This window comes from Nematolebias whitei, chromosome 19 (assembly GCF_014905685.2).
Source record: "Nematolebias whitei isolate Nwh7 chromosome 19, NemWhi1, whole genome shotgun sequence".
NCBI classification, from domain to species: Eukaryota; Metazoa; Chordata; class Actinopteri; order Cyprinodontiformes; family Rivulidae; genus Nematolebias; species Nematolebias whitei.
Window position 1 is genome coordinate 23683280 of NC_056516.1, and position 25678 is coordinate 23708957.

A 25678-nucleotide genomic window follows, 5' to 3' on the forward strand; every position below is an offset into this window, starting at 1 on the left:
AGTGAAAAGCTGTATATTTCAGCTTTTTGTAAAGAAATCTTATAAACTAAAATATTGTGCAAATATTTGGATTTGTTGTATTCCTTGTTCTTATTTTTACCCACACAGTCTGATTTTGGAAGCAAATAGTTAGGGGTGGTTTTAAACTTTTGGACTATACTCGGCACATATTTTACAAGAAATAAATCTGAAAAGAACGGTCAGACGTTTAAACACTGGGTTGTAGCAAAAAAATTAATAAAAATCCATATTTTCCCAAAAATGTAGGCACCCTGAATACTGATGAAGACCGCTTAAAAAAATCTAAATAAAACTAAGTCCGGCTCCTTGTAAGCAAAACAGAAATAAATAAATATCCTGATGCATGTTCTATAATCCAGGAGGTAGATGAATCTAACAAGATTAAGTCAGGTCTTAGAGGGATTCTTCTTGGTTGAAACGTTTCATCTTGAATCCAAAAGACTTCAATCTGAGTGACTCAGATTCAGTCCTCAGGTATGGAAGGACCGCAGTGCAATTTTTCCTCCTTAATTCTAAGAAGAAAAAAACAGAATTCTGAGATTAGTCAGAATTCTGAGATTAAAGTCAGAATTCTGAGATTAGGCATAGATGGATTCTGAATAATCTCAGAATTCTGATTAAATCTCAATTCTGACTTTTTATCGGAATAAAAAGTCAGAATTGAGATTTAATCAAAATTCTGAGAAATAGAATTATGAAATTAAAGTCAGAATTTTGAGATTAGTCAGATAGATGGATTCTGAACAATCTCAAAATTCTGACTCTCAGAATTCTGAGAATAAAGTCAACATTCTGAGATTACAGTCAGAATCCATCCAATTCTGACTTTTTTTTCCTCAGAATTCAAAAGTAATGACTTTAATCTCAAAATTTGCTTTTATCTCAGAATTAAGGGGAAAAAAATTGGACCACGGCCCTAATCCTCTTCCATACTCAGACTGCAAAACTCTTTTGGATAAAAGACAAAATGTTTCAACAAAGAATCTGTCCAGAGGACCTGATTTGGTTTTATTATCAAATGAAGACGGAATCAATACTTTAGTACAAGTGTGGAAAACTTTCAAAACTGAAACATTTTCCAGGAGAAAAAAAAAAAAAAACAAGCAATAAAACACGCTGGACACGGTGAAATTTTCAAAGTTTTTTTTTTCTTTTTGTTCAGTTTGGTTTCAAAATAAAGATCACACAATTGTTTAGAGACAATCTACAACAGGAGTTACAAAAAATAGTTGCCCAGGCATAAGCATACACAGGTTCTGTTAACTATACACATATGGTTACAGGTGTGCTCGTAGTAAATATACACAAGGCTGCTCCAAATGTACACCGCGCCGTGGCGGGCTGCCTCTCACCCAAAAACACATGTATGATACAGCACTTACAGCACGAGAGAGAATGAGAAAACAAATCTCCTCTGTACAATCCAGAGATTTACCCCTGAAAACAGTCGTGGGTAATTAAAGGGTTTGGAGGCGAGTGAGGAGTCAAGTTATTTCTCCCACCCAGCCAGCAAACCCATAATATGCAAACATTTTATGGGGTAAAGCATTCCTATAAAAAAAGATCTTAAAGATAAAAGGAAAAGAACCAGAAATCACCAGATTCTAACAGAACGGGGGTTCAGTGGGAGATCTTTTAAGTTAAGCGGCGACGGGATCGAGATAAAACCGAGCGTGGCAAATCTTTGTACAGGTACTACGCTGAGTAGAAAGGGCTTCTCAAAACAAAAAAAAGTTTGATATTACAATTTACAATATACAACAACTCATATGTCACAACCAATGAGGTGAGAATATACACTGAAATGCACTTCTTTTTTCTATAATCATCTTTTTTTTGTCGTTTTTTTTTTTTCTCCTCATACCAAAAAGGGTGGTAAAGCACTTTTACATTACAAGGGTTTACAAATGTACAATTATACAGTCAGAAGTATGTGGTCACTACTAGGATACATTAGATACAGATTCAACATCAAAAACCAGAAAAACTACAAAGTTTTATATATATATATATATTTATATATATATGCAAAGGTCTACATCAAGTATACACGTTATATTTATAGAAGCAAGACCAGAAAACGAATCTCCCATGCTAAATGATCTGTCTGCTGGTTAAGCTGATGGCGTGTGTTCGTCTATGATTCTGTGACAAATTAAATACTTTATCTCATAGTGGTAAATATCTCAGCTGAAGGTGTGTGTGTGTGGGGGGGGGGGGGGTAGATTGTGTGCACAGCTGTAGCAAAAGGTGATTTATTTTTTTCAGTTTAGCCGAAAAGAGGATGTGAAACGGTAAAAAAAAACAAAAATAGACAAACGGTGAGTGATCAGGTTTCAGCACTCGCTCTGCCCCCCTCCTCTTGCCCTGCTTGCCCCAGTTCAGCAGGCCTAAACTCGGGTGGGGGCTGACAAAACGAGACAAAAATCTAAGGCTGCCTGTAGGAACGGGGCTCCTTCGGAAGGGTTGTCATGGAAACAGTGGTGCGAGGGATACTCTGCATCTTCGGTGGGAAGGATTTAGATGTGGGGGGTGTCAGGATGTGAGCCTGAAAGACGGCAGGGTGGAGCTGCGAGACAATACAGCAGAAGGAAGGTGAGCTGAGGGGTGGGGGAGGGGCGGGGCAGGTGGTGGACATGATTTCAGAGGGCGGGGTTACATGATGCCGTTAGGAGGGCCGCAGAGAGGACCCAGATCCACGCCGTTCTTCATGTAGTACTTCTCCAGCTTGGCGAGGATGTGTTTCCCGTACGTGTACTTCCTCAGAGTCTGAATGTGGGGCCGGATCTGTGCGGGCAGAAAAAAACAACACGTCAACAAAAACACAAACACGTCAACAAAAACACAAACACGTCAACAAAAACACAAACACGTCAACAAAAAACACAAACGTTAGTCGGAGCCTGTAACAGGATGAACGCAGTGATGATCATTTGAGGCTGTCTTTAAAAACTTTTGTTTTTCCTTTTAGCAGCAGTGAAGTGTAATATATTTGGTCAACCTTGGAGCCGTTTCCAAGGAAACCGGCGACACCGACGGCCACGTCGATGCGTGTAAAGGTTGAGTTATGGCACACTGGTACCTTCGCTCGTCCTCTTACTTTTAGGTCACGTTTCTGAAAACTGGTCCGTGACAAACAACCTGATGGGAGATCTTTTTTATTATTGCCCGCCTTTCGATAGTGCGTTTGTTCACGTCTGTTAACAAAATATCTAACGAAGCAGAATGTAATCACAGGATGTGCACATACAGATGATCAGCTTTTGAAGTCGACCCCATTTAGGACGGCCATCACAACTGAACTTACAAAACCCATAATATGCTGCAATTCAGTCAATTCTACAGATAATGAGCTAAAAGGTGATGTGGTAGTAGCTGAGAGTCATTCACAACACACTCTGAGCATTAACAGACTGCACGAGATCAAGCGTAACATTTTTTTTTTTTTAAAGAAAACTTTAAACACGTCAGCACAAACGGCAGAGGGTGATCAACCAATCAATCAATCAACCTTTATTTATACAGGTAAATCCCATTGAGCCTCGAGGACTCATTTACAAGAGAGACCTGATTTCAACAAAAAGATGACAACAATGGACAACAGCAACAACAATAAACAGTTATAAAAAAGCTAAAAACAATATAAATAAAAACTACAGTTTTTTTGGTTTTTTTTTTACAAATGATGGTAAACCCTTCAAGAAATTTCGAGGCTTTGTTTTAATTCTGACTTTTTTTGTTTTGTTTTTGGATAATTCTAAATTATCTACATCATTACCTCTTTAAATGTTTTTATTCATCATCCTGTGAAACGTTGTAAAATGCTTCATTTGCTTCCAGACAATGTAATTATTTTGTACAATCCACATTTAGGTATAAAATAAAATACCTGAACGTGTTGTACTTCTGGGTAAACAAAGCTGGTGTTAAATTGATTCTTAATAATAATAATAACAATCAACTTATTCACACACAGAACCAACGTGCAAACAACATTTTAGAGAAAAGCAGTGACTCTCTAAGGTATTCGTTTCTCCACAGGAACCCTCGACCCTCCACCAACCTTATGCATTACGATTTTGCGCTGCGTGGGCTCGGCCACGTCGATCATCTTCTGCACCACGTAGTTGGCGTACTGGTCCTTCATCATGGTGTATAAGGCACTGTGGGGGCCCTCGGTCAGGCTGCACACTTCATCTATCAGCAGAGCCCGTTCTGCCCGGGACGCGTGGGTCACGCACTTTTCTACCACGTTGCTGGAAGAAAAGACACACGGGGCGACGTTAAGGAAGAGCTGCATGATCATCAGCACCGGTGAATATCAACAAGTTTCTTATCAAATTGATCAGACTTGTGTGGGGGCGGAGCATATTTTTTGCTAAGTTATTCCAACAAAAAACAATAAATGAGCAGAGCCACGTTCACGCAGAAGAGAAAATCACGTCCTAAAAGATTAATGTGCAATTTGTGGGAGCGTCATGCGTTTGTAAAAGGAGTCATTTCACTTGGACAAAAATGTTTACAGTAGTCCCTCGCTACTTCGCAGTTCGACCTTAGTGGATTTGCTCTTTTGCGGTTTTTCAAAGAAAAATTGTACACGAAAAAAGTACACGACATGATTGTCAACTTTAATATTACTCACACGATTGGGACAGTATGGAATACTATACAGTAAAAAGCTAAAAAAATAAAATACTTCGGACAGTCGCTTCCATTTTGTAGTTTTCTCTCAATAAGCCTACACTGTATCCCCACTCATAACGACTACATTTCCCAGAAGCCCCTTTTCCTTCTGCTGAAATACTAAGAGGGAATGTTTTTGATCGGAAAACATTTGGTCCTTATTACGGTGACTTCAACGCAGCGGATGAAGAAAGCCACACGGAACCCACCGGGAACCGGATCAGAACCAAACCAGAACCAGATCTCTAGACCCATTGGCAAATTCGAGAGCTGCTAGCTGACCCACAAGGATCCCCGGGTAGGGACGCACTGCCCGTAGGTCCGGCGCTCCCTCCGGAGCCCACCGCCACTACTCCGAGCCAGAGAGCCAACCAGAACTGGCAGGGTAGGTCTGCCGAAATGGAACCAAGTCGGAGCGGAACCGAGCCGCTGCTGTTCTACAGAACTGGTGAGTAAAATTTAGTAGCTACATATACAGTACTTTATGTTGTTAAAATGAAGTAGGTTTGAGTTTAGAACATTGCAAGAGTGTGGGAAGGATTTCTAAAGCTTTAAAATGTGTGTGTGTTGGGGGTGTGTGTGCGTCTGGGGGGTGGGGGGGTCCGGAACGTAACCCCCGCAATTAACCCCCACAATAAACGAGGGACTACTGCAAGTAGCAAAACATCCTGGTGTAAAGAAAAGAAACAAAAAAAAATCTAACTTCCTGTTAATGCAGCAACTAGGAAGAAATTAAAAACAAACTAAAACATAATTGTCAGAGGTGATGTCAGAGGTGATGTCAGAGAGCGTGTCAGGATGTCTGCGGAGGAATTCACCTGGCAAACTTGTGCTGGCTGAGTCCCAGGACGTTGCCTCTTATTTCAGACACAATTTTACTCTTATCCTCGGCTCGACCGTGCTCCAAAACGTGCTGGATCACGTAGTTTCCATACTGGTCCTAAATCACACAAACCACAGAAACGTGTGAACAACAACAGCGTGAGGAGGACAGCTGGTGCCTCTGACGTCACGTCGAACGCTGCCAAAGCTTCAAAACCTGGAGGCTCAGAGAGGAGCCGACTGGAGCCAAACTCGAGTCGTCATTTCGCTCGTGCTCGTCTGAGTGTTTGCGTTACCTGCACTAGCTGCTCCGTGTGTTGATGCAGCTCCTCCAGAATAGGCAGCGTCTGTTCAGGAAGGCAGTGTTCGAGGATGCGCTGGATGACTCGGCAGCCGTACGGGTGAGTGGAGAGGGCAAACACCTGAGACACAATTAATCACCGTTAGTCGTTCCTGATAAAAACGTGCACAAAGCCAAGGCGAGTGAACACGACACAAATGTGCTTTTCCAGACACTGTCTCGAGCTGCTGCGCCAAATTATCTGAGGAATGCTTCCACCAACTCAACCCACCCCTGCAGAGAAGGCAAGGGCACATTTCTCATCTGCTGCCAGCTAGTAGGAAATATGGAGTTAAAGGAAACACAAACATATGAGAAGCAAAACACAGATTTATCGAGTGGCGTCTTCAACAGCGTTGAATGAATGCAGAAAATCTTTACTTCAACAGTTTTTCTTCTTCCGTTTAGTTTTTCAGTAGAAACTGGGATGAGGTTCTTGTTGCCAAGGCAACACAACCTGTCCCTGCAAAAGACTTGAGTCTGTGTACTCTGTGACAATAAGCTCGCTGCCTTCAGGCGACGACAGTGTGTGTGTGTGTGTGTGTCAGCCGAGCACCGGCAGACATCAGTGATTGAATGAAGAAATACTTTGAGTTAGAGAGCAGAAAGAACCCACCTGTCCCTTAAAGGCTTCGATGATGAAGTGCAGCGCGTGAGGTTGGACACATTCGATACACTTCTGCACCACGTGGTTACCGTTCTGGTCCTTCACGCACTTCAGCACATGGCCATCCAGCTCCCGCACCATGTCGCTCTGCAGGGGGAGGGAGCGGAGGGACGGTGGGTAATTGTGAGGAATCAAATATTGCCCGAAGGCTTGTTGCAAACGCTGTGACTCACTGCCCAACAAATAACGCTGGACTTTTAACAGATGCCCTTTTGGGAAATCTATTGGAGTCCATTAAGGAAAGATGGATAACTATTACTTTTTTCACACTTGCACACATACAAACACACACAGGGAGGCAAAACAGGCTTTTCTAAAACATTAAATGTATGCAAGCATATTTCCTGTTGATATTCATCATTTTACCTCACTATAACACAGTTCAACATTTGCATATAAACTATGATTTCATCAGCCTCATTTATCGCTGAGGACAGGATTAACGTAAGGAAACTGCTGCTACACAAGCAGCGCCAATATAAACTGAATATTGAAGACGTGTAAATGAACCGATGCAGAAATTTTGATGCTTAGATGAAAAATACGGTTTAAAATTGAGGCATTAAACCGCTTTCCTTTTTTTATTAAGAACAAAAATCTTGAGGGCAAAGGTGCAGTCTGCTACTGATGTTTACATGCTTCCACAGTCAAACGGGCACGAGTGTACTTACAATGACCTGCTGATCTGCGGGGATGAACTCCAGAGCTTTCTGAATGACCCTGCAGCCGTACATCTGCAGGGCCAGCGACAGCACGTGACCCCGGATTCTTTCAGCCAGAGCCAGCTTCTGGTCCAAGCTGCCAAACTAAAAACAAACCACACAAGTCTCTGTTACATCCAATAATATTATACATGCACAACAAAAAGAACATGTGTATCTTGAAAGGTCAAAAGACTTTAATCTTGGCACACAGCCCAAACTTCTCATACCTCGAAGAACTTCTGGATGACGTAGTTGCCAAAAACATCCACCATGAGCTGATAGGCTGCCTGCAGGATCTCACTGAAGACGAGCTGGCGCTCTGCTGAACTCGCTCGCTCCAATTTCAACTGGATGAACCTAAAAAAGCCAAACAGATTAAGAATTATTCATATATGTACTGCTCGTCGTCGTCAAGATTTCATTTTCTTTTGCGATGAGGAAGTATTCAGACAGATCTCCTTAAATCCACTCGGTACATGGAGGGGATTAAAAAGTCTGCAGGACTCTGAAAACGAATAAACACGCGCAGCAATAACGCAAGACTGAAACTTCCCTGTGTTTAACCTGAGGGAGCGGAGAGGCAAAATGAGATGAATTTCAAAGTGGAGAAAGCTCAAAGAGGTAGACGAAGGAGCCAAAGCAGCCTGGGTGGTGAAATGATGGATGCCAGGCTAATGATAAAAAAAGGCCGTGATCCAGAAGAGTCAGGGCAAAGAAAATATCTGTAATGTGCAGACTGGACCTCTTGGTACGTAAATACCTCACTTCAGGGTAAAACTCTACATCAGCTGGTTCCAGACTTAACGGATCCTGAAACCAGGTTCCCTGAGCGGTCTCCAGGGTCTCACACTGCCAAATTAACACTCTTCTATTAACTGCATCACAGATAACTCTGTTGTTCATGAAAGCACTTACAACATGCAGACTAAAAATATCATGAAGCCTAAACCCATCTGCACGCCTGAGACATGTTTATCCAGCGATACGACGTCACAGACTGAGAACTAGGCTGAAATATTTACACTAATGTATCGTAAAGTCAACAAACGGGACCTTTCACCAGCAAACATTAACAGACTCAGCCTGCTGGCATTAGCTGAAGACAAAATAACCAACTTTTATCTGCAACCCATCAAGGCTCCAAACTACCTGCTTTTAAACATCTCTAATCATCACTAGAGTTTGTGACTTGTTTGCTCCCATGGAAATGTTTTTTTTATCATTATGGTATCCAGCTTCACAGTTCAGTGATGACCTTTTCTTAAAAATAGCTGAAAAAAAAGAGGCTCCATTTGAGACGTCCAAACACCTCTATAGCTCAAAGACTTATCTTGTACTGCATGATGTCCAGTTTTTCTCAAGGATTTGGGTGTAGTTACAGCAGGTAATTGTTAAATGTTTCCTCTCGGTTATTAAATAAATTTGTAAGGGTGCTGGTAATTCTTAGGCTAAAGCAATTTGCACTTGTGCACCTGCTGCCGTGCTGGTCCTGACTGAACTCCATGATGTGACCAGCGATGTCTCGGAGCTGCAGATTGGGGTAGCGGTTGTTCCTGAAGTCCTCAAGCAGGCGGCTCCGACCCGAAGGCATCACGTCCGACATGCCGTAGCGTAGCCGTGACGACGGGAACAGCTGGCTGCTGTGTGAGAAGAGGGAAGAGCCTGAGCCTACTGCGCTCCGGTACTTGGCCTCGGCTCCGGGAGCTGCGGAGATGAAACGGCCACTGCCATTGGTTAGACCTCCTGTGGGTCAGACAGAAGAAAATCAGAACCAAACTAGAAAATCAATTCAAAATCATGTAACATAACATTAAATACACTGACAACACTAAGTCCAGCTTGTGTGTGTATATAAGCATCATTATACGTGAACTTTCTCAAACATCTGTTCCACACGTATTAGTTTGGTTGTTTGGAAATGAATGAAATTAAAATGGACCACATGAATAAGTCCATAATAAAATTTAAATAATGAAGCCTTCATAATATCACCTTTACAGCTGTTTTAATATTTTAAAATTATTAAATTATTAGGACACAATAAGGTCAGTTTATCTGTCAATTCATTAAAGGGTAATCAACTGAATTATACTTTTCTCAGCCAACAATAATACAATAGACTCAACACTAGTCCCTGACAGTAACTACTTCCTCCAACATGCTACTGTAAAAGTATTTGATTCTAAATGCTTCAGTACTAGACATTCACTACAGAATGAATGAAAACATTAAAATATTGGGATACCTGACACGTATCGGGCATATACAGTGTAATATCAATTTATCAAAACACGTTTCACTGATGAGGAATAGATAAAAAACTAAAGACTGGATTAGTCAGTCTCTAAAAATCAAATTTACCAAGATTGAGGTTGGACGAGGAGCTGTGGTTGGACAGGGACGGTGGTGGTGTGAGGGAATGGGATGGCCCCTGGTTGGGTAGGGGCATACCCACAGGGCCCGGTGATGGACTGAAGCCCAGGGTGCCATTATAGAACCCGCCGTGACCAATGGGAGTGAGACTGGAGGGTGTGCGCTTGTACAGCTCACTGTTGCCTGTCAGGGAGTCCCGCCTGGAACCGCTGCCACCACTTGAGTTGGCCACTAGAGGGAGACAAAGACAATGGTCTCAGAGGAAGTGAAACACAAATCAACTGCTTTTTTGTTCCTTTTGACCTGTTCAAAACTATATTTGTACTTGTGTTCAACTTGGAGTTAGGCCATGAGAATGATGCGTTCTCACCTGCGGTGCCAAAGCCTCCTAGTGTGGCTCCGAGAGTGGCACCAAGGGAGGAGGAAGCAGGTTGGCTGAAGCCCAGAGAGGCAGACCCGGGTCCAGGCTGAGCAGAGCCTTGTGAGAAAAGAGAGGAGCTCTGGGAGGATGAGCTCAGGGACGAGGATCCATAGAAAGAGCTTCCTCCAAGAGCACCGCCAGGGCCACCCTGCTGCTGAGGCTGCTGGGACGTCATGGCACGGAATGGACCGTTGGCTCCACCGCCCAAACCACCGTTGGCACCACCTGCAGAGGCTGCTGCTGCTGCAACTGGATGAGGACAGGGACAGTGGTGCAGGAAATAATCAGTACAGCAATATATCTAAGAACTGTATGCTGGGGCTTTAAAACTGATGTGCAGCTTCTCCTGAGTGGAACATTCAGAACACGTTTTAATGTTTAATCTGTTGTTTTGTGTTCATAAAGCTGAATTTCTTGACTAGTGTTTAAGGTCCATCATTGTTTTACCTGCTTGTGCTGCAGAAGGAGACATGATGACAGAGGCAGGGGCCATAAGGCGAACAGGACCACTCCTGGCTCCTGTGTTGACCACCAAGGCCCCTGTGGGATCATAATAGGCTGCAGGTGCTAAGACTGGGTACCCTGAGGAAGAGACAGAAGTAGATTCATAATGGTTCATTCACGTAGACACAAGTGGAGATGGTCGCTTCATTTGAGCAGTTCTGTAAAATCAAATGCATCTGCTGAGACTGTTTCCAGACAGAGTCTTGTGCTCACCAGGAACGCCCGCTGCTAACCCTTGGCCAAAGGCAAGGGCTGAGTTTACTGCTGCCGCTGCAACCAGCTGGTCATTCTGCTGACCCTGCTGACCTTGGCTGGGGGTCAAAGGACGCTGGTTTCCTCCAGCACGCATCACCTTTACAAAAGTAAAGAAGGAATCATTTTAATTGCGACAATAAAAAAGTAAATTGGGCTCCAAATATTTAAAAAGCTCTCAAATTATAAAAGATGTGGAACAGTTGGTGTAATGTACGAGCTTTAGGTTTGAGAACGTGTTAAAATTTGTCCACAGACTGAAAACTATGGTGGTACATACTGAGAACATTGCTCATGTATGTGTTAGGCACACAACACAGCAGGAACAGACTGTGGAAGAACCTTTAATTTGTAAAGATAAAATAAAGTTTTAAGGCAAAGAAGCAAAAACTGAACCTACTGTATATTCTGACCTGACACAAGCGCTCCAAATCTTTCAGAATCTCAACGTGTGGACAAACCTGCTGCTGGTTCTGCTGGCCCTGTCCTGCTGCTTGCTGATTGGCTGAACTGTTGGCTGCAGCCGCCTGCTGCTGGAAAAGGTTGGCTGGGTAGACCCCCCAGGGGGTCACACCATAGTACTGAGGAGGCATTACCGCAGGGCCTGGATGTAAACAGACATTTATGAACGTAACTACCAGAGGGAAATTAAACTTGTACCACTTATGTGCCTCTTCACTCTGGTTTTAAACATTCGCGTCTCACCGAGTGTAGCGGCTGCTGCGAGTCCTGCTGCGTAAGGGTCCGTCCCTGGTGGAGCAGCACTGATAATGTAAGGATTGGGCACAAAAGCTGGGGCCAGACCTGGAGAGATAACACATAAAGGGAACAAAGAGCTAAATGAGAATATCCTCAAATGAACATTTAAACCATGGGCACTGCTTTAAAGTGGCAAGGCAAATTCATAACAAAAACTGCAAATCATAATCAAATTTCCACATGCTCACAGTTTAAGAATCGCCCCAGTGAGATATAATTTTGTCTGTTGTAGCTTTGCCTTTTTAATTAAATCAGCACAAATATTAAACAGGACAGTAAAAAGTTAGCACTAAACTACACAAAGAGTGAGTCTAAGTTTATTAATTTTGGAGAAAGAGTGAAGTTGGGACAAAAAAACAAACAAAAAAAACCAGCAACACAACAAGTTTTGGTTAAGATTTAGGTGACTTTCTTTGAAAGAATCTTTAGCTGTGTGTTAATCTTCAGCTGATGACATCTTGAAGGTATATATGGGACACTGTTAGAGCAGGAGTAGCTAAAAAAAGCCCTTTAAACACAAAGATAAACCCTAAAAAAATGGATAAATTTATGAAGAGGCTCAGTTAGGTCCCATGTTCCAAAGTGACATTATAACAACAGACTAACCAATGTGGGGCTGCTGCGCTGCTGCCAGTGCGTACTGCTGTTGCTGGGCTGCTGTTAACTGCTGCACGGCTAGGGCGTTGTTTCTTTGAAACAGCTGCAAGCAGTGTGACAACAGGTAAATTACAGTTAAACGTCAGCAGAGCCTCTGAGATTATTACATGACAACGTCCCGTTTTGTGTGCTGCAGCCATTACCTGCTGCTGGTTAGTGTAATCAAATAAACCCACAGTGGGTGTCGAGTCCATGGGCATCTGAGAGTTGTAGTCAAACTGAAGCGGCTCCATGACCGACTCCATGGGGTCCATGGTGACTCCTTGTTCCACACCAGAGAAGTCCTCAGGTTTGGGGCCTCCACCACCTCCAAGGGGTGTCAAGCCTTCAGCCCCGACGCCCGGACCACCCAGCAGGTCGCCCTCAGGGCCGGGGGCAGGCATGTTGCCTGAGGGACGGCTGCAGGAGCCAGAGAGATGCAGTTCACATGTGAACGATGTCCAAGTAATGTCAACGTTTACTTAATAACGCCGTGTCCTACCCAAACTCCTTGACATCAATGTCGAGGCCGTTCTGTACGGGCAGCCCGTTTGGGTTGATGACGTCGTTGATCACATCAGATTCACTTTCTGTTAACTCTTTTAGCTTCTCTCCCTCAAACACCGTCTTCGGCTTCTCCCTCTTATCTTCCTCCACCTCTCCATCTCTTGGTCCCTGCATCCGTGGCAACACACAACATGTTTCTTACACGTCAAAAACAAAAAAAGAAGCAGAACTCAGGCCATGACAGAGATAAACACAGAGCACAAACAGTCTTACAAATTATTAATTTCACAACTATGTACTTTTAATACTCAGATATGTTGATTTCACAGCTGAAGCCAAAGGTCATTTTTAATACCTTACTGCACATTTACACGCAGCGTTTCAGTTTTATTATTGGTATGACTTAAAATTCATAAAAAGGCACCAACCGTAGCCAAAAAAAGAAAACAAAGGGAACTAAATTCTTAACTATATTTGGTTATTATTGTGAATTTATGCTGTAGGACTCCTTTAGTCTTTATGGACGTGCTCATTTTGTGTACCTAAGCTCTAATTTAGAACAGAAATAAAAATCTGTGTATGCTTTAGCAAATTTGTGACAGACAAGCTGCATAAAATTCAAGCAACCTGTGATGAATTATTTGCTCATTCACAGTACATTTTTAATTTGTGTGGTACACGGTGTTGTACATTAATTTCTTACTCAGATACAGCTACCACACAAGGTGCTACCAGTGACGGGAATTTAGGGTTTTCAGTCATGTCCAAAAACACAAACATTTCTCTCCGGGGCTGTGGAGTGACCTGCATCCATCAGTGGTCATTCAGTCCAACACATAGGAACCTTGTGGACTATTAAGACTTGAAATAAACAGTAAACTAAAAGAAGAGAAGGCTGAAAACTTACATAGGGTCCTTTTCGAAGGCAGGAGTCCAGTTTGTCAGCTGGCGAGGATGAGAGGACATACTCCACCATGCTAACTCCCAGCCCCCCGCTTTCAGACCGTGGTGACATCACTGAGCCCACCCCAACTTCACCTCCGCCGTGGAAACCCTGCCCCGGCCGACGGGACACCATGATTGGCTGAGACACAGAGTGATCTGTCACGACGGGGGGAAAAAATTAATATTGATCCAGGAGAAAACAGTTATAAACACAAAGAATTATAACAGCTGGATATGACTTCTAAAGAATAAGTATGACAGATGTGGTGGCTACTGGAGCCTTCTTATTCAACTTGACTGGAGATTCTCAAGTTATATTCAGAATTTGTCTTTAGCAATACGTTCAGATGCTACAACATTTATGTAAACACGATCATCTTCTGTGATCTGATTTGAAGAATCCAAAAATTAATAATGTTTGATGACCAACAAAACTTGCAGCATCTGCTCAAATGAGCGCCATCAACTTCAGGTGTAAAGTCACGGTGCTTACATCATCATGTTTACAGAAATAACTACAATCAGCTCGAATGAAGGAGCAGAATTAGAGGATTATAATCAGGAGAAACACGTGAAGCATTTCATGTTGATAGTTTGTGGTGGTGAACTGATGTGCTTGTATGGGGGATAAAAAATATATTTGTGAAAGTTTTGCATAAAGTTGCATTCAGCTCCGAACTGAATTCAATATAAACCCAGACAGCTCGATACCTGAGGCCCCCCATGCACTGTCCCGCCACTGATCCAAGAAGATCCCTTTTGGTCCGTCTTTCCCAGAATCATCTGTTTCCCAGAACTTCTTACCAGTTAGGAGCTGCTACAGAGACAACAGAGCGGAAACAGATGAAGAAATAAAAGTTGATTATTGTTGTAAAAAATATATAAATATAAAATTTCTGTGGTATTTGTAAAATATCTTGGCAGAAATGTCAACAAGAACAGCATACGGCACATTATATGCCCGTTGACAAACTAATATACAGCAATCTATAACAACGGCCTGGCCAAGCAAAGACCTTGTTTAACCTTTGACCTTGATTTGTGAGTTGACCTTAGAGCTTGGGTGATAAAAGATTATGCAACGTGCTGTCTAGTAGTGACACAAATGTGTGACAAGTTTCGTTAAATTACCTTAAAAGGATCAGACGTTATGGGTGGGACAAGCAAAAACCTTGTTTTAACGTTGACCTTTATTTGTGACCTTGAACTTGAACCTGGGGTAATGAAAAATGTCTAACACTCCGTCTAGAAATTATCTTGAGCAGATCACAAGTTTTTGGCAGGACAAGAGCAAGTTTATGGATGTACACATCATACCTTTATACGCTCGCCTTCAATGGGCGCATCCAAAACGGCTTATTTTACTTTTAAATATTTAGCTTTTTGAATGTAAACAAGCGGTTTAGTTTGGGAGCAGTCAACTTATTTTACTATATAAATTAATTTAAAAGCTAAGGCTTTAGTTCTTAAGAGCAGTCATGAAACGGTGGTTGTTTTTCTAACTGTTCGGTGTTTCACTGGGGGAAACGCTCCAGCATCACACCTGTCTCAGACAGACCAGCTGAGCCGTGCTCGGGGCTCTGCCCTCATAATTATACCAAGGTCAACAGACCATCTCCTGCTCATTCTTGCTTTCTTCCTGTGAGAGAATACAACTAAGTTTCCTCAGCACATTTAGGCTAGGTTAGCTACTAAACAGCTCCCGGGCGTCATGTAACGGAGCACGTCGGCAAACGCAGTTCCCGGCTTCAGTTTTGAATCGGGTAAAAGCTGTTGCTTTGTGAGAAGTAGATTTGTTACAGTTAGGACCAGTGACCACGTCAAGGCGAGCTGTTGCTGACACTGCTCGATTTTAAGCAACTGAGCCATTGCAGCTGTAACTCAAGCTAGCGCATCAAGGCGAGCTAGCACTCCTTCGGTGTAGCTTTAAAGTTTGTTTCCAGCTAATGTGCTATGACGAGCTGCTTTAGCATAAGCTGTTAGCTTGATTTTAAGCACACTGCTAGTGCTAGTGACAGACGGCTAACGTGTCATGACAAGATAAATCCCTGTCTCTCACCATGGCAACAGCACCTGCCCCCACCAATGGGTTGGAACTGAACACCAAGGAGGCTGTATCCCATCCATGCCCGCTGTGCATTACATCTCCCACCACTAATAGAAGTACTGTTTATAATTTTTACTATTATTAAGCACATTCAGTGTGTTATACTCCAGCGCCACACACGTATGAAATATATGCCTGTAGTGCGCATGTATGACTACACTGTTCATGCTTTTCACACCTCCGTGAGGGGTTCCCTCCGAAAATCTCCACTCTTTGAGACCTGGGTTCAAAAACTCTCAGACTCAGAGAGAGTGGAGGCTGCTGTTGTGTAAATGAACGGCCGAATCGCAGCAGAAAAGCTGAGGTTTCACTCGAAATATGCGTCGTGTGAACAGGCCCTTATTTGAAACCAAATCTTGGCAAGCACTGAAAAACAGTTTTTCATATTGTTTACTTAAAGGTAAAATTATTATGACGGATCAGAACCACTGTAATCAGATTAAGAGTTAAATTAACGCCAACATTACATTCTGCAGGTTTAAAATAAAAATGATCTCCGCTCAAACGTTTTGGTTCTAAACAGATCAACTGCAAGTCTGAAAAACAAGGTCACCTCTTTTTATTGGCTTTCTCACTTTTTCATGATAGGCATTTCAGTTTTTTGAGTCAGATACCAAAAAACACCAGACAGGTGTTTCCAAACTGCATCAACACAGTCATTTGGACAGGACTTTAATCATCTGTACACTAGTGGACACACTGAGGAAGAACACAAATTAAATTGTTTGAAATTACATCCATCACCTTCAGTCTGACCCTGAGCAGGAAACTCACATTGCTCACCTCTCCCATAGCCCGTCCCTCCAGAGCCAGAGCCTGGAAGTCATGGTTCAGCTCGTCCATGGACCGGACCTGTACAAAAGAACCTACTGAGTTACTAAAAGAAGTCTCACACTGAGCTAATGCAAAATCTAAAGTCCATTTACTCACGTTACTGAGTTATTAGCCCAGTAATTAATTTGTCTAAAACTTAATTAAAACTACACATGAAAAACAATCGCTCACAACAGCAAGGCCTGAAGTGTAATTCTACTGATGCAGCTGCATGTTTAATATCTTGCTTTATTAACAGAGACAAACCTGACTGTCGTGGATGTTGTCTCCAGTGGGCCAGCGATGCTTGCCAGGCTGTTCCCCGTGCTGCCGCTGGAAGAAATAATCCACCATGGCATCGTCCTGCGACCGCCCTGCGCCCGCCACACCCTTGGGTGAGACACAAGCAAACGCATTTAGATTACTCTGAAATTACAGGTAGCAGCATCTGAGCAGCAACTGGAGAAATGCTACAACAGAACAAAATAAACACGATCATCATGATTTCTACAAAGACTATGTGGAAAATACCTCAACATTAATATTCCATCACTGATGAGAGGGATGGAAATGTCACATATATTATTGGAGTGGTGAATGCAAATTAGTCATGCAAGTATAAAAATAAAAAATAAAACCACACAAGTTTATTACAGTATTCTGAAGAATCATATAAAGTAAGAAACAGAAAACTGTCTTGTGTTTTAAAACCTCATTCTTGTCAACAAAACCCACAGCGAGCAGTTTAAGGCCACATACCATTCTATAAAACTAAAACTCATATTTACACAAAGAGAAACATTTCTCTTCACCAGCAACACGCCAAGTGACTTCTACACTCATTACATTTGTCTCAAGACACGGCCACAAACTGTTGTACTGGAAACAGATGGCCCAAGTCATCTGCTCACACACAGATCGTGCAGAAGGACAATACTGAAATGTGCAACTAAACTGTCAATCATAGTAAAACTGGGACAGAGTTGTGCCAGTTTGGTCAAACCTTGTAAATGGCATTACGTCAGAGCTCATGTGATGTTGTGAAATCGAAGGAGAGCCGTTAAAGTGTGTGCTGAGGATGACTAAGCTACAACCACATCAAATTTTACCTCAAAGTCTGTAAAATGGACCAATATACAGCCATTATTTGATCCAAATAGCATAAATTACACACCAACCATTGGAGATGGGAACTCAAAGCTGCATCATAAATGAAAAATGCTTTTCAGACAAAGTGAATAAAGTTAGCAAGCAGAAAGCACAACTTAATTTTCCCAACACAATAATAACAGATTGACCTGTCTAGACTGCAAATCACTAATAATTATTATGTGCGAATTCCTCATTATTGGCAAATCAACAAATCAAGAGAAAATAAATCAATTATTTTATTATATGCCACGAACAGGTCACCTTATGTGTGAATTAAAAACAGCAACAATATCACTTTAATTATTTTTTCTAGACAATGAAAAACAAATCAGATAGGAAGCTAAAAACACTAGTATTTTATCTGCATCTTGCATACAAGTACAAAATAGTACCTATAAAAGTAGCTATCAGTTTATTCAAGTCTACTCTGCGTTAAATATAATAATCACTTTAAAACACAACAAAAAAACACACGTACAGTTAAAGTGTGATGACTGCAGACAGCAGTCACTTTACTGAGGAAAAACAGTTGTTGTTTTTTTAACCAGAATGCTTTTCTGTATAATAAATTCAAGATAATCAGTGAAGAAAATCCTACTCTGTTGAATCGTTGCCATTAGCCACCTTCTGGTGTTTCTATTTAAAGTAGAACAAAGTTGTTATTTTTCCTTCCAGGCGTTATATTAACCAGCTTGTTGAGCAAAGAAGCTGCTGTTCTTTGCTCAGAGTTATTGATTGATCCCCAGCTTTGGCTGCTTTTATTATAACAGTGAATGTTATAAGCGGTGAATATTAATTTGTTTAAGTGGAACAATTATTAATATATTATGGTAAATGAAAATTACATATTTACCTAAAAGATTAATAAAATTAAAATCGGTGTTGTATATCTGCCATCGGCTGCACTGATTTCTAAAGACAAATTACCATCAGATGATCTTTAGGAACCATGTTTGCAGATTAAATACACGCACACAGCAACAGAGGCAGTGCTTTAACATTTAACATTGTTTTCTGAGGTATCCTTGGTTTAAATAAATCTATTAAATCTATTACTGGCACAGTTTAACAACAAACTGTTTCTTAAATTGCTAATATATATACGTATACATATATCTGCTGCCCTGAAATATTGCATGCTATTGATTCACATTCAGTTCATCCAAGGTCAGTGACAGGAAATGTTTAATAATCTAATGGCCATTTGATGGTATTGAGGTTGCAGGGATGCCAATCCTCACTAATTCTCCATGTCCGGGATGTTTGTGTTTATTTTTCTGTTCTTTTCTTTTGTAGTCTTAACACACCTCTCTGCTGCTTCTCCTCCGTCACCCACCCCAAACCCTCTTTAAAACTCACACACAGCCCAAATTTAATAAGCAAACCAAAATTTAATTCAAGAAAAATAAATCATACAAATCTTCTAAAAAAGTTACTTAAACAGAAAAGCAAAATAAAACTTACTAAATGTGAATTATTGAACACGATCTCCATCATATCTCTGTTAGTTAATGATTTGATGACTGATCATCATATTCATTTATTTTGTTTTACTGGCTAGAACAGGAAGATTTTATTAACATAAATTATCCGCTCCTGCTAATTATCTAAATTGTTATATTCCTAAAGCAAGGCCTAGGAGGACGTGTTGCTGCTATTTTTCAGTCAGGATTATTGATTAATGCTAAACCAATCAGTTATAACTCTTCAGTCCTCGACTCTCAGTCTTTCTCATCCAAAATGAAAATCAGAAGAAAATAAAAAACACATTTGTTATTTGTTGTTCACCAGATCCTTATTCTCAATTTTTGCCAGAGTTTTCAATTTTTCTATCTGACCTACTATTGATACCGATAAAGCCATTATAATGGGGGGGTTTCAATATACATGCAGATGTAGAAAATGATAGCTTAAGCATAGCCTTTAATCATTTAATAGTGAATTGATTTGACCCAAAATGTCTCCAAACCTGCTCAATGACCTGCGACATTGAGAGTAAACGCTTCATATATCTTTACGGTCCTGTTCTATGTGACCATTTTTAATACCCTTTAAGTTTACATTAACTGACTACACAACCACTAGCAGGTGTTGATCAGTAACCAAATTTAACCAAATTGTAACAGTAACCAAACTGTAACCAAACGTAAAGAAGCTCTTCCATTGTCGTTTTCTTCCATTTTGTTGATACGTTACAGAGCAGCAACTTAGATCTGTCTTGCTGATAATATTACAGCTTCAATACAAACATCACTTGATAAAATTGTTCCTATAAAAAAAGAAAGTGGTCAGTCAGAGGAAGCTGGCTCCTTGGTTTAATTAAGTTTTGTCTTTAAAAACAGGCATGAAGAAAGTAAGAAATAAATTTATTCTCCAATAACATGGAATGATTTTTATTTAACCTGGATAGCCTGCTAACATACAAGAAAGCCCTTTATAAAGCTAGAACTGTGCATTATTCTTCTTTAATAAAGGAGAACAAGACCAACCCCAGGTTTCAGTTTAGTACTGTAGTGCCATGTATCCTCATGTGATGATGACTTCATGAAATTCTTTATTAATTTAATTCAATTAGGGAAGAAATTCACTCCATCCTTCCTACTCCTGCCTCAGATACTCTATCAAACAAAGCAGCATCAGAAATGTCACTAGAACCTGATTTATGTTTGGACTGTTTTTGTCCTGTTGAGCTCTGACTTGTCAAAAATAAGATCTTCATCCAAACCATCAACATGTCTGCTAGATCTCGCCTCATCCAGACTCCTCAAAGAGGATTTCCTGTGATTAATATCCTCATTTTGGATCTGCTTAATCTGCCCTTAATGAATGGTTACCGTATGTACTTTAAGGCTTTAAGGTCGCTGTAATCAAACTTAATGTTCTTGATTCAAGAGTTTTGGCCAGTTATAGACCTATATCCAGTCTCCCATTAGTTTTTAAAAAATCCTGAAAGAATAGTTGTAATTTAATTGTTTGAGCATCTGAACAAAAATAATAAAACTTGGTTGACTCATCCTGCTTTTAAACTCAGACAAGACAGAGCTTCTGTTTTTTGGAGCATCTTAACACTTTTTTGTCCCACTTCTTCTGGATTTAATTAATTTGATCACCAGTCCTAATGTAAAGAACCTTGGTGTTATTTTTGATCAAGATTTGTCACTTAACCCCACATAAAAAAAAATGTTTTCAAGACTGTTTTGTTCCACCTACGTAATATCACTAAAATCAGAAAAATCTTGTCCAAAACTGTTGCAGAATAAATGGTCCATGCATTTATCACGTCTAGGATGAACCATTACAATTCTTTATTATCTGGATGTACAAAAACTCTTCAGTTGATTAAAAATACTGCTGCTGGAGTTCTAATGAGAGTTAGATCATATTTCTCTGTTTGCGCCTCTCTCCATTGACTCCCTGTTACATTTTAAATTGAACTTAAAATAATTTTCCAACATATAAAACTCAACAACCAAGTTCAATCTCACATTAAGGGTTGTACTGTTCCATATTTTCCAAACAGAGCACTTTGCTCCAGACTGAAGGTTTACCTGTTATTCCTAGAGTTTGTGAAAACAATGGCTTTTTTGATTAATCTTATAGTTGTTAGCTTGGGTTTCCTGAGCTATCCCTTAGTTATGCTGCTATAGACTAGACTGCTGGAGGACAAACTGACCTCACTCTGCTGCTGTCTTTACTCACTCTACTGTCCAAATTTTTCCAATTCTATCAACAACATGTTTTTCTTCATCTTTCTCCATATAAACTAGACCTGGATTAGCCATTCTGTGTTTGTATTTGTTTTCCTGCCCTCTCTTTCCCCAGCTGGATGAGGCAGATGGACGCTCATCCTGAGCCTGGTTCTGCTGAAGGTTTCTTCCTGTTAAAATTAGTTTTTCCTTTCCACTGTTGCCTGTGTGCTTGCTTGGGATGGAAGTTTCCGATGATGTGGAGATTCTACACAATCTTCTAGCTTCCCGAGATACATTTTACTAACTGGCTTTTATAATGTATGTGAATGTTTTTGTACAGTGCCCTGAAAAACATTTGTTGTGAATTTGTGCTGTATAAATTAAGAGGACTGAATTTTCACCAGTCAAAAAAAAATCAACGTTGAGAAGTGAGCGCGTGTACTTAAGGCGAGGAACTGCTGTTGCCATATCTTTCCGCTTTTGACTTTTTAAGAAATAAAACTGTAATGTTTTACATCCATTTATTCATTTATTTTGCAAGCAAAGGATATTTGTGTCCAAGGGCTGCTGTTGTGCCAGAAAATAAAACAACCTCGCAAAGAAAACTACTACAGTTGGCAACCTGATATGTTACTGCTACCTTTAGAGTTGTAGCAGCATGAAACCAGATGAGCATGAAAAGAAGTTGTTTATCACGATGACAGTTCACTACAGGACTTCGTATACTTTAATGAAAGTCTTGAAAATAATTACCACCCTCCATTCAGTGCACCTCCAAACCATGGTATATGTATGCAGTAGGGTTAAAGTTTTTTGTTGTTATGTTTTGAGGTAAAAGAAACTAACTTGTGTACAACAACACAGACTCCTAGTCCCCATGTACTCGCTATGAAGGAATATGAAGTGCGATGTTCACTTAGATATGTGAATCCAGGGAAAGCTGCTGGCCCTGATAGAATACCAGAGAAAGTACTAAAACCTGTGCTGACCAGCTCACCGCTGCCTTTACCGCCATCTTCAACCGCTCCCTGGCATAAACCATTGTTCCACTCTACTGAAAATCAACCATCATTGATTGATTGATTGATTGATTGATTGATTGATTTTTATTGTCAATTCTGCATATGTACAGGACATACATAGAAATTGAAATTGCGTTACACTCCTACTCAAATTGCAGCAAACAACAACATTAGCAAAAATAAACTAACACAACTAGTTATATAAAAAAATATAAAAGTGAACAGCAGCAGGACCAGGATCATCATCCCTGTTCCTAAAAAAATCAACCAGCAACAGTCTAAATGATTACAGGTCTGTTGCACTTACACCTGTAATCATGAAGTACTTTGAGAAACTGGTGCTTAAAAAAGAAAAACAACAACTACAAAGCAGCCTCCCGTCTTGGACCAGCACCGGTTTGCCCATCGGCGGGGCAGATTTACAGAAAATGCCTTTGCTGTTGCTCTTCCCTCAGCCATCTGGAGCATAGTGGGGGTTATGTGAGGATGCTTTTCATTGTCTACAGCTCTCTGCATTTGATACAATCACTCCCAGCATCCTGCTCAACAAGCTGTCTGGCCTGGGGTTGCTCTACACACAACTACACCTGGATAAACGACTTTCTGATGGGCCGTCCACTGACTGTGGAACTTGGACCTCATCTCTCCTCCACCAACGTGCTCACCACAAGGATGTGTGCCAAGTCCCACATTGTACTGACTGTACACCTGCTCATCTGTCGAACACCAGCATAAAATTTGCCAGTGACAACAATGGTGGGGCTAATTGGATGGTGATGAGTCAGCCTTTAGGGACAAGGTCCAGAAGCTGGTGTAGTGTACTAGCAATCACGAAACAAATCTGTCACTAAACACAAAAAACAAAAACAAAACTAATCATCAACTTTAGGAAGCATAGCACAAATCTTCTTACTTTTTTTTAATAAATCATGATGGTTTGGACCAGGGCAAAATTTTTTTATTTGTGGATACCTACATCACAGCTAACATCTTGGTCGCTGTCAGAAAAGCCCAGCGACTTTCACATTTTATGAGCCTAATGAAAAGAAATGGTTCAAGAGTGCAGATGTTGATAGAGAAGTGGGGGGGGGGGGGGCTTGATCAGGATTCGCACTAACCAATTTAAAAACAGCCTCTCCCCAATGACAATTAGGTCTCCGGCAGAACATGTTAAACGTGTTTTAATTTTGTACGAGTACTTGTCCTGCACGAATGTCTGGATGCAGCTTTATTGTGAAAGAGTAGTGGGTATTACCTGCTGGATAGGGGGTGTGGCCTGAGGGGCCTGTCCAGGTGGGGGGGCATGTCCTCTGCTGCTCAGCACCACAGGCATGTTGGGAGATGTACTTCTATGGTGGGGGCTGAATGAATCCTGCCAGAGCACTGCTTTCCTCTTCAACACACACACGCTGCTCATTCCACCACAGCCTGCCAGGAATAAAACACACGTCTTATGTAGATGACAGCAAACATGTTCAACACAGAACAACAAATGTCTGACAAGATCTGACAAGTTCAGAACAGAATTTAGTCAATAAAACGTTCTGTTTGTGGCGTTCAGGCTGAACAGCACAAGTGTCGAGTTCTTCAGAAGCTTGCAAAGCTTTTCTTTATGTGCATCTAGCCAAGATCTGACAGTGACCTTATCAGTCTTTCATGGGTGATCATCTTCAAAGAATGAAGTTTAGGGCAGTGCAACATGTTACAACTGTTTTACTATCACAATATCAATGCAATAAAGGACTGCTGGAACTGCCAGTAATAGTAGGCAATAATATTTCCAGGTAAAATGCATTCATGGACATATCTGGCTTACTTGATGGGACCCTCACTGACCACCTCCACTTTAGATGATAATGTCTGAGATGCTAAAACTAACAAGGTTTCTAAGCATTGAGACAAAAGAAGAGAAGTTGAGTTTTTCATTTCAAAGTTTAATATTAAATATTCAAAAAGCGTTCAATACAAAAACAACTGGACTTTATTTGTAACAGAAGACGTTTCGCTCCTCATCCGAGGAGCTTTCTCAATTCAAAGAGCAGAGAGTGAGAGATACAGGTTATAAGGCTGAGTGAAATAAGACACACATACACACATATATGTAGATTGGCAGTTCACATCTAAAAACCTAAACAGTAGGTCTTTGTTCCTCTAATTCACAGTCGAGGCCCCTCTGTTCCCATCAGGTGTGAAAACCGGCTGGGAATCTGTTTTAAAGTTGCATATTGCAATATTAAATATTGTTTGTTTTCTTAAATCCCTGCAGCCCTAATAGAACTACCTCAGCAGATGGTTGTGAGAGTATTTCAAAGGCAAACATTTGACTTGATGGTACAAGTATAAGTTCCCCACACCAATTAACTATCTTGGACTATAAACAACAACAGAAATTACTGTTGTATTCATCAAGAGAGCTGCCAGGAGACAGAACTGTAGCAGGTGAAGAAGAGGTTAATGTATCAATTATGTAAGCTTACATAGCTGCTAACAGAATTAGCAGAAGAAAACAAAAATTAGACACTGCCAACTGTAGTTCAGTGAAACTAGAGTTCAGCCCCTAAACACAGCATCTCACTGAGCTTCAAACTGTTGATGACAGTAGTTTGCAAACAACATTTGCAAAAGAATTTCAAAACATTCAGGAGGTTCTCAATTTCCTAATGTGAGCCCCTGAGACTCAGTGCGGTCACTTGAATTCTGAACTTTCATCCATCCATTATCTTCACCCGCTTCTTCCATTCTGGGCTGCAGTGACTGCTGGACATGATGCAAATGTCCAGCAGTCACTGCACAAGAGACAAGGAACATCGTGGACAGGTCGCAAGTAGGGCATCAACAGAGTACTCGAGTAATCTACACATCGATTGCTAGGACATCTATCGAGGTTAAAAATGTAACGTCGAGTATCCGTAGTGACGTCATATTATGTGACCACCGTATGACTGTAGGGGGCGGTGTTGCACTGTTGCAGGTCACAGAGTATGGTGTAACACCGGGTCCAATCCACCGAACCAGTTTCGGTTTAAGCTGCATGTTTCTTCACGTTTGTAGTTTAATAATAATAACTAATAGTTTAGTTTTTCCTGTGACTTATTTGCAGTATGATAAATGGTAGGAGCATAATATACGCTCCCAATGTTTTGTTGGTCTTTTTTTTTGTAAATAATTACCTTTTTTTGCGGTTTTATTCATTTATGTATCTTGAGATCTAATTCGTCATCAAATACTTGAGTTCTACTCGAGTTTTATTATGTTAATGTC

The 25678-nt window shown here is 40.9% G+C and overlaps 1 protein-coding gene across 1 annotated transcript in view; it reads right to left on the minus strand.

Annotated features, from left to right (window-relative positions):
- Window positions 1-1149: 1149 nt before the first annotated feature.
- The window catches only part of pum1 (pumilio RNA-binding family member 1), a 30217-nt gene continuing 5688 nt past the window's right edge, over window positions 1150-25678 (minus strand). The window contains exons 2-23 of the mRNA XM_037693338.1: window positions 23673-23845; window positions 16822-16944; window positions 16516-16593; window positions 14346-14451; window positions 13597-13790; window positions 12685-12857; window positions 12347-12602; window positions 12153-12246; window positions 11493-11591; window positions 11249-11391; window positions 10749-10887; window positions 10479-10613; window positions 9981-10280; window positions 9599-9841; window positions 8710-8980; window positions 7465-7594; window positions 7205-7339; window positions 6483-6620; window positions 5823-5948; window positions 5523-5644; window positions 4085-4277; window positions 1150-2808 (exon numbers count right to left, since the gene is read on the minus strand). Coding sequence (XP_037549266.1) covers window positions 2677-2808; window positions 4085-4277; window positions 5523-5644; window positions 5823-5948; window positions 6483-6620; window positions 7205-7339; window positions 7465-7594; window positions 8710-8980; window positions 9599-9841; window positions 9981-10280; window positions 10479-10613; window positions 10749-10887; window positions 11249-11391; window positions 11493-11591; window positions 12153-12246; window positions 12347-12602; window positions 12685-12857; window positions 13597-13790; window positions 14346-14451; window positions 16516-16593; window positions 16822-16944; window positions 23673-23834 — 3492 coding nt within the window. The 5' untranslated portion in view covers window positions 23835-23845 and the 3' untranslated portion in view covers window positions 1150-2676. The remainder of the gene's footprint in view (window positions 2809-4084; window positions 4278-5522; window positions 5645-5822; window positions 5949-6482; window positions 6621-7204; window positions 7340-7464; window positions 7595-8709; window positions 8981-9598; window positions 9842-9980; window positions 10281-10478; window positions 10614-10748; window positions 10888-11248; window positions 11392-11492; window positions 11592-12152; window positions 12247-12346; window positions 12603-12684; window positions 12858-13596; window positions 13791-14345; window positions 14452-16515; window positions 16594-16821; window positions 16945-23672; window positions 23846-25678) is intronic.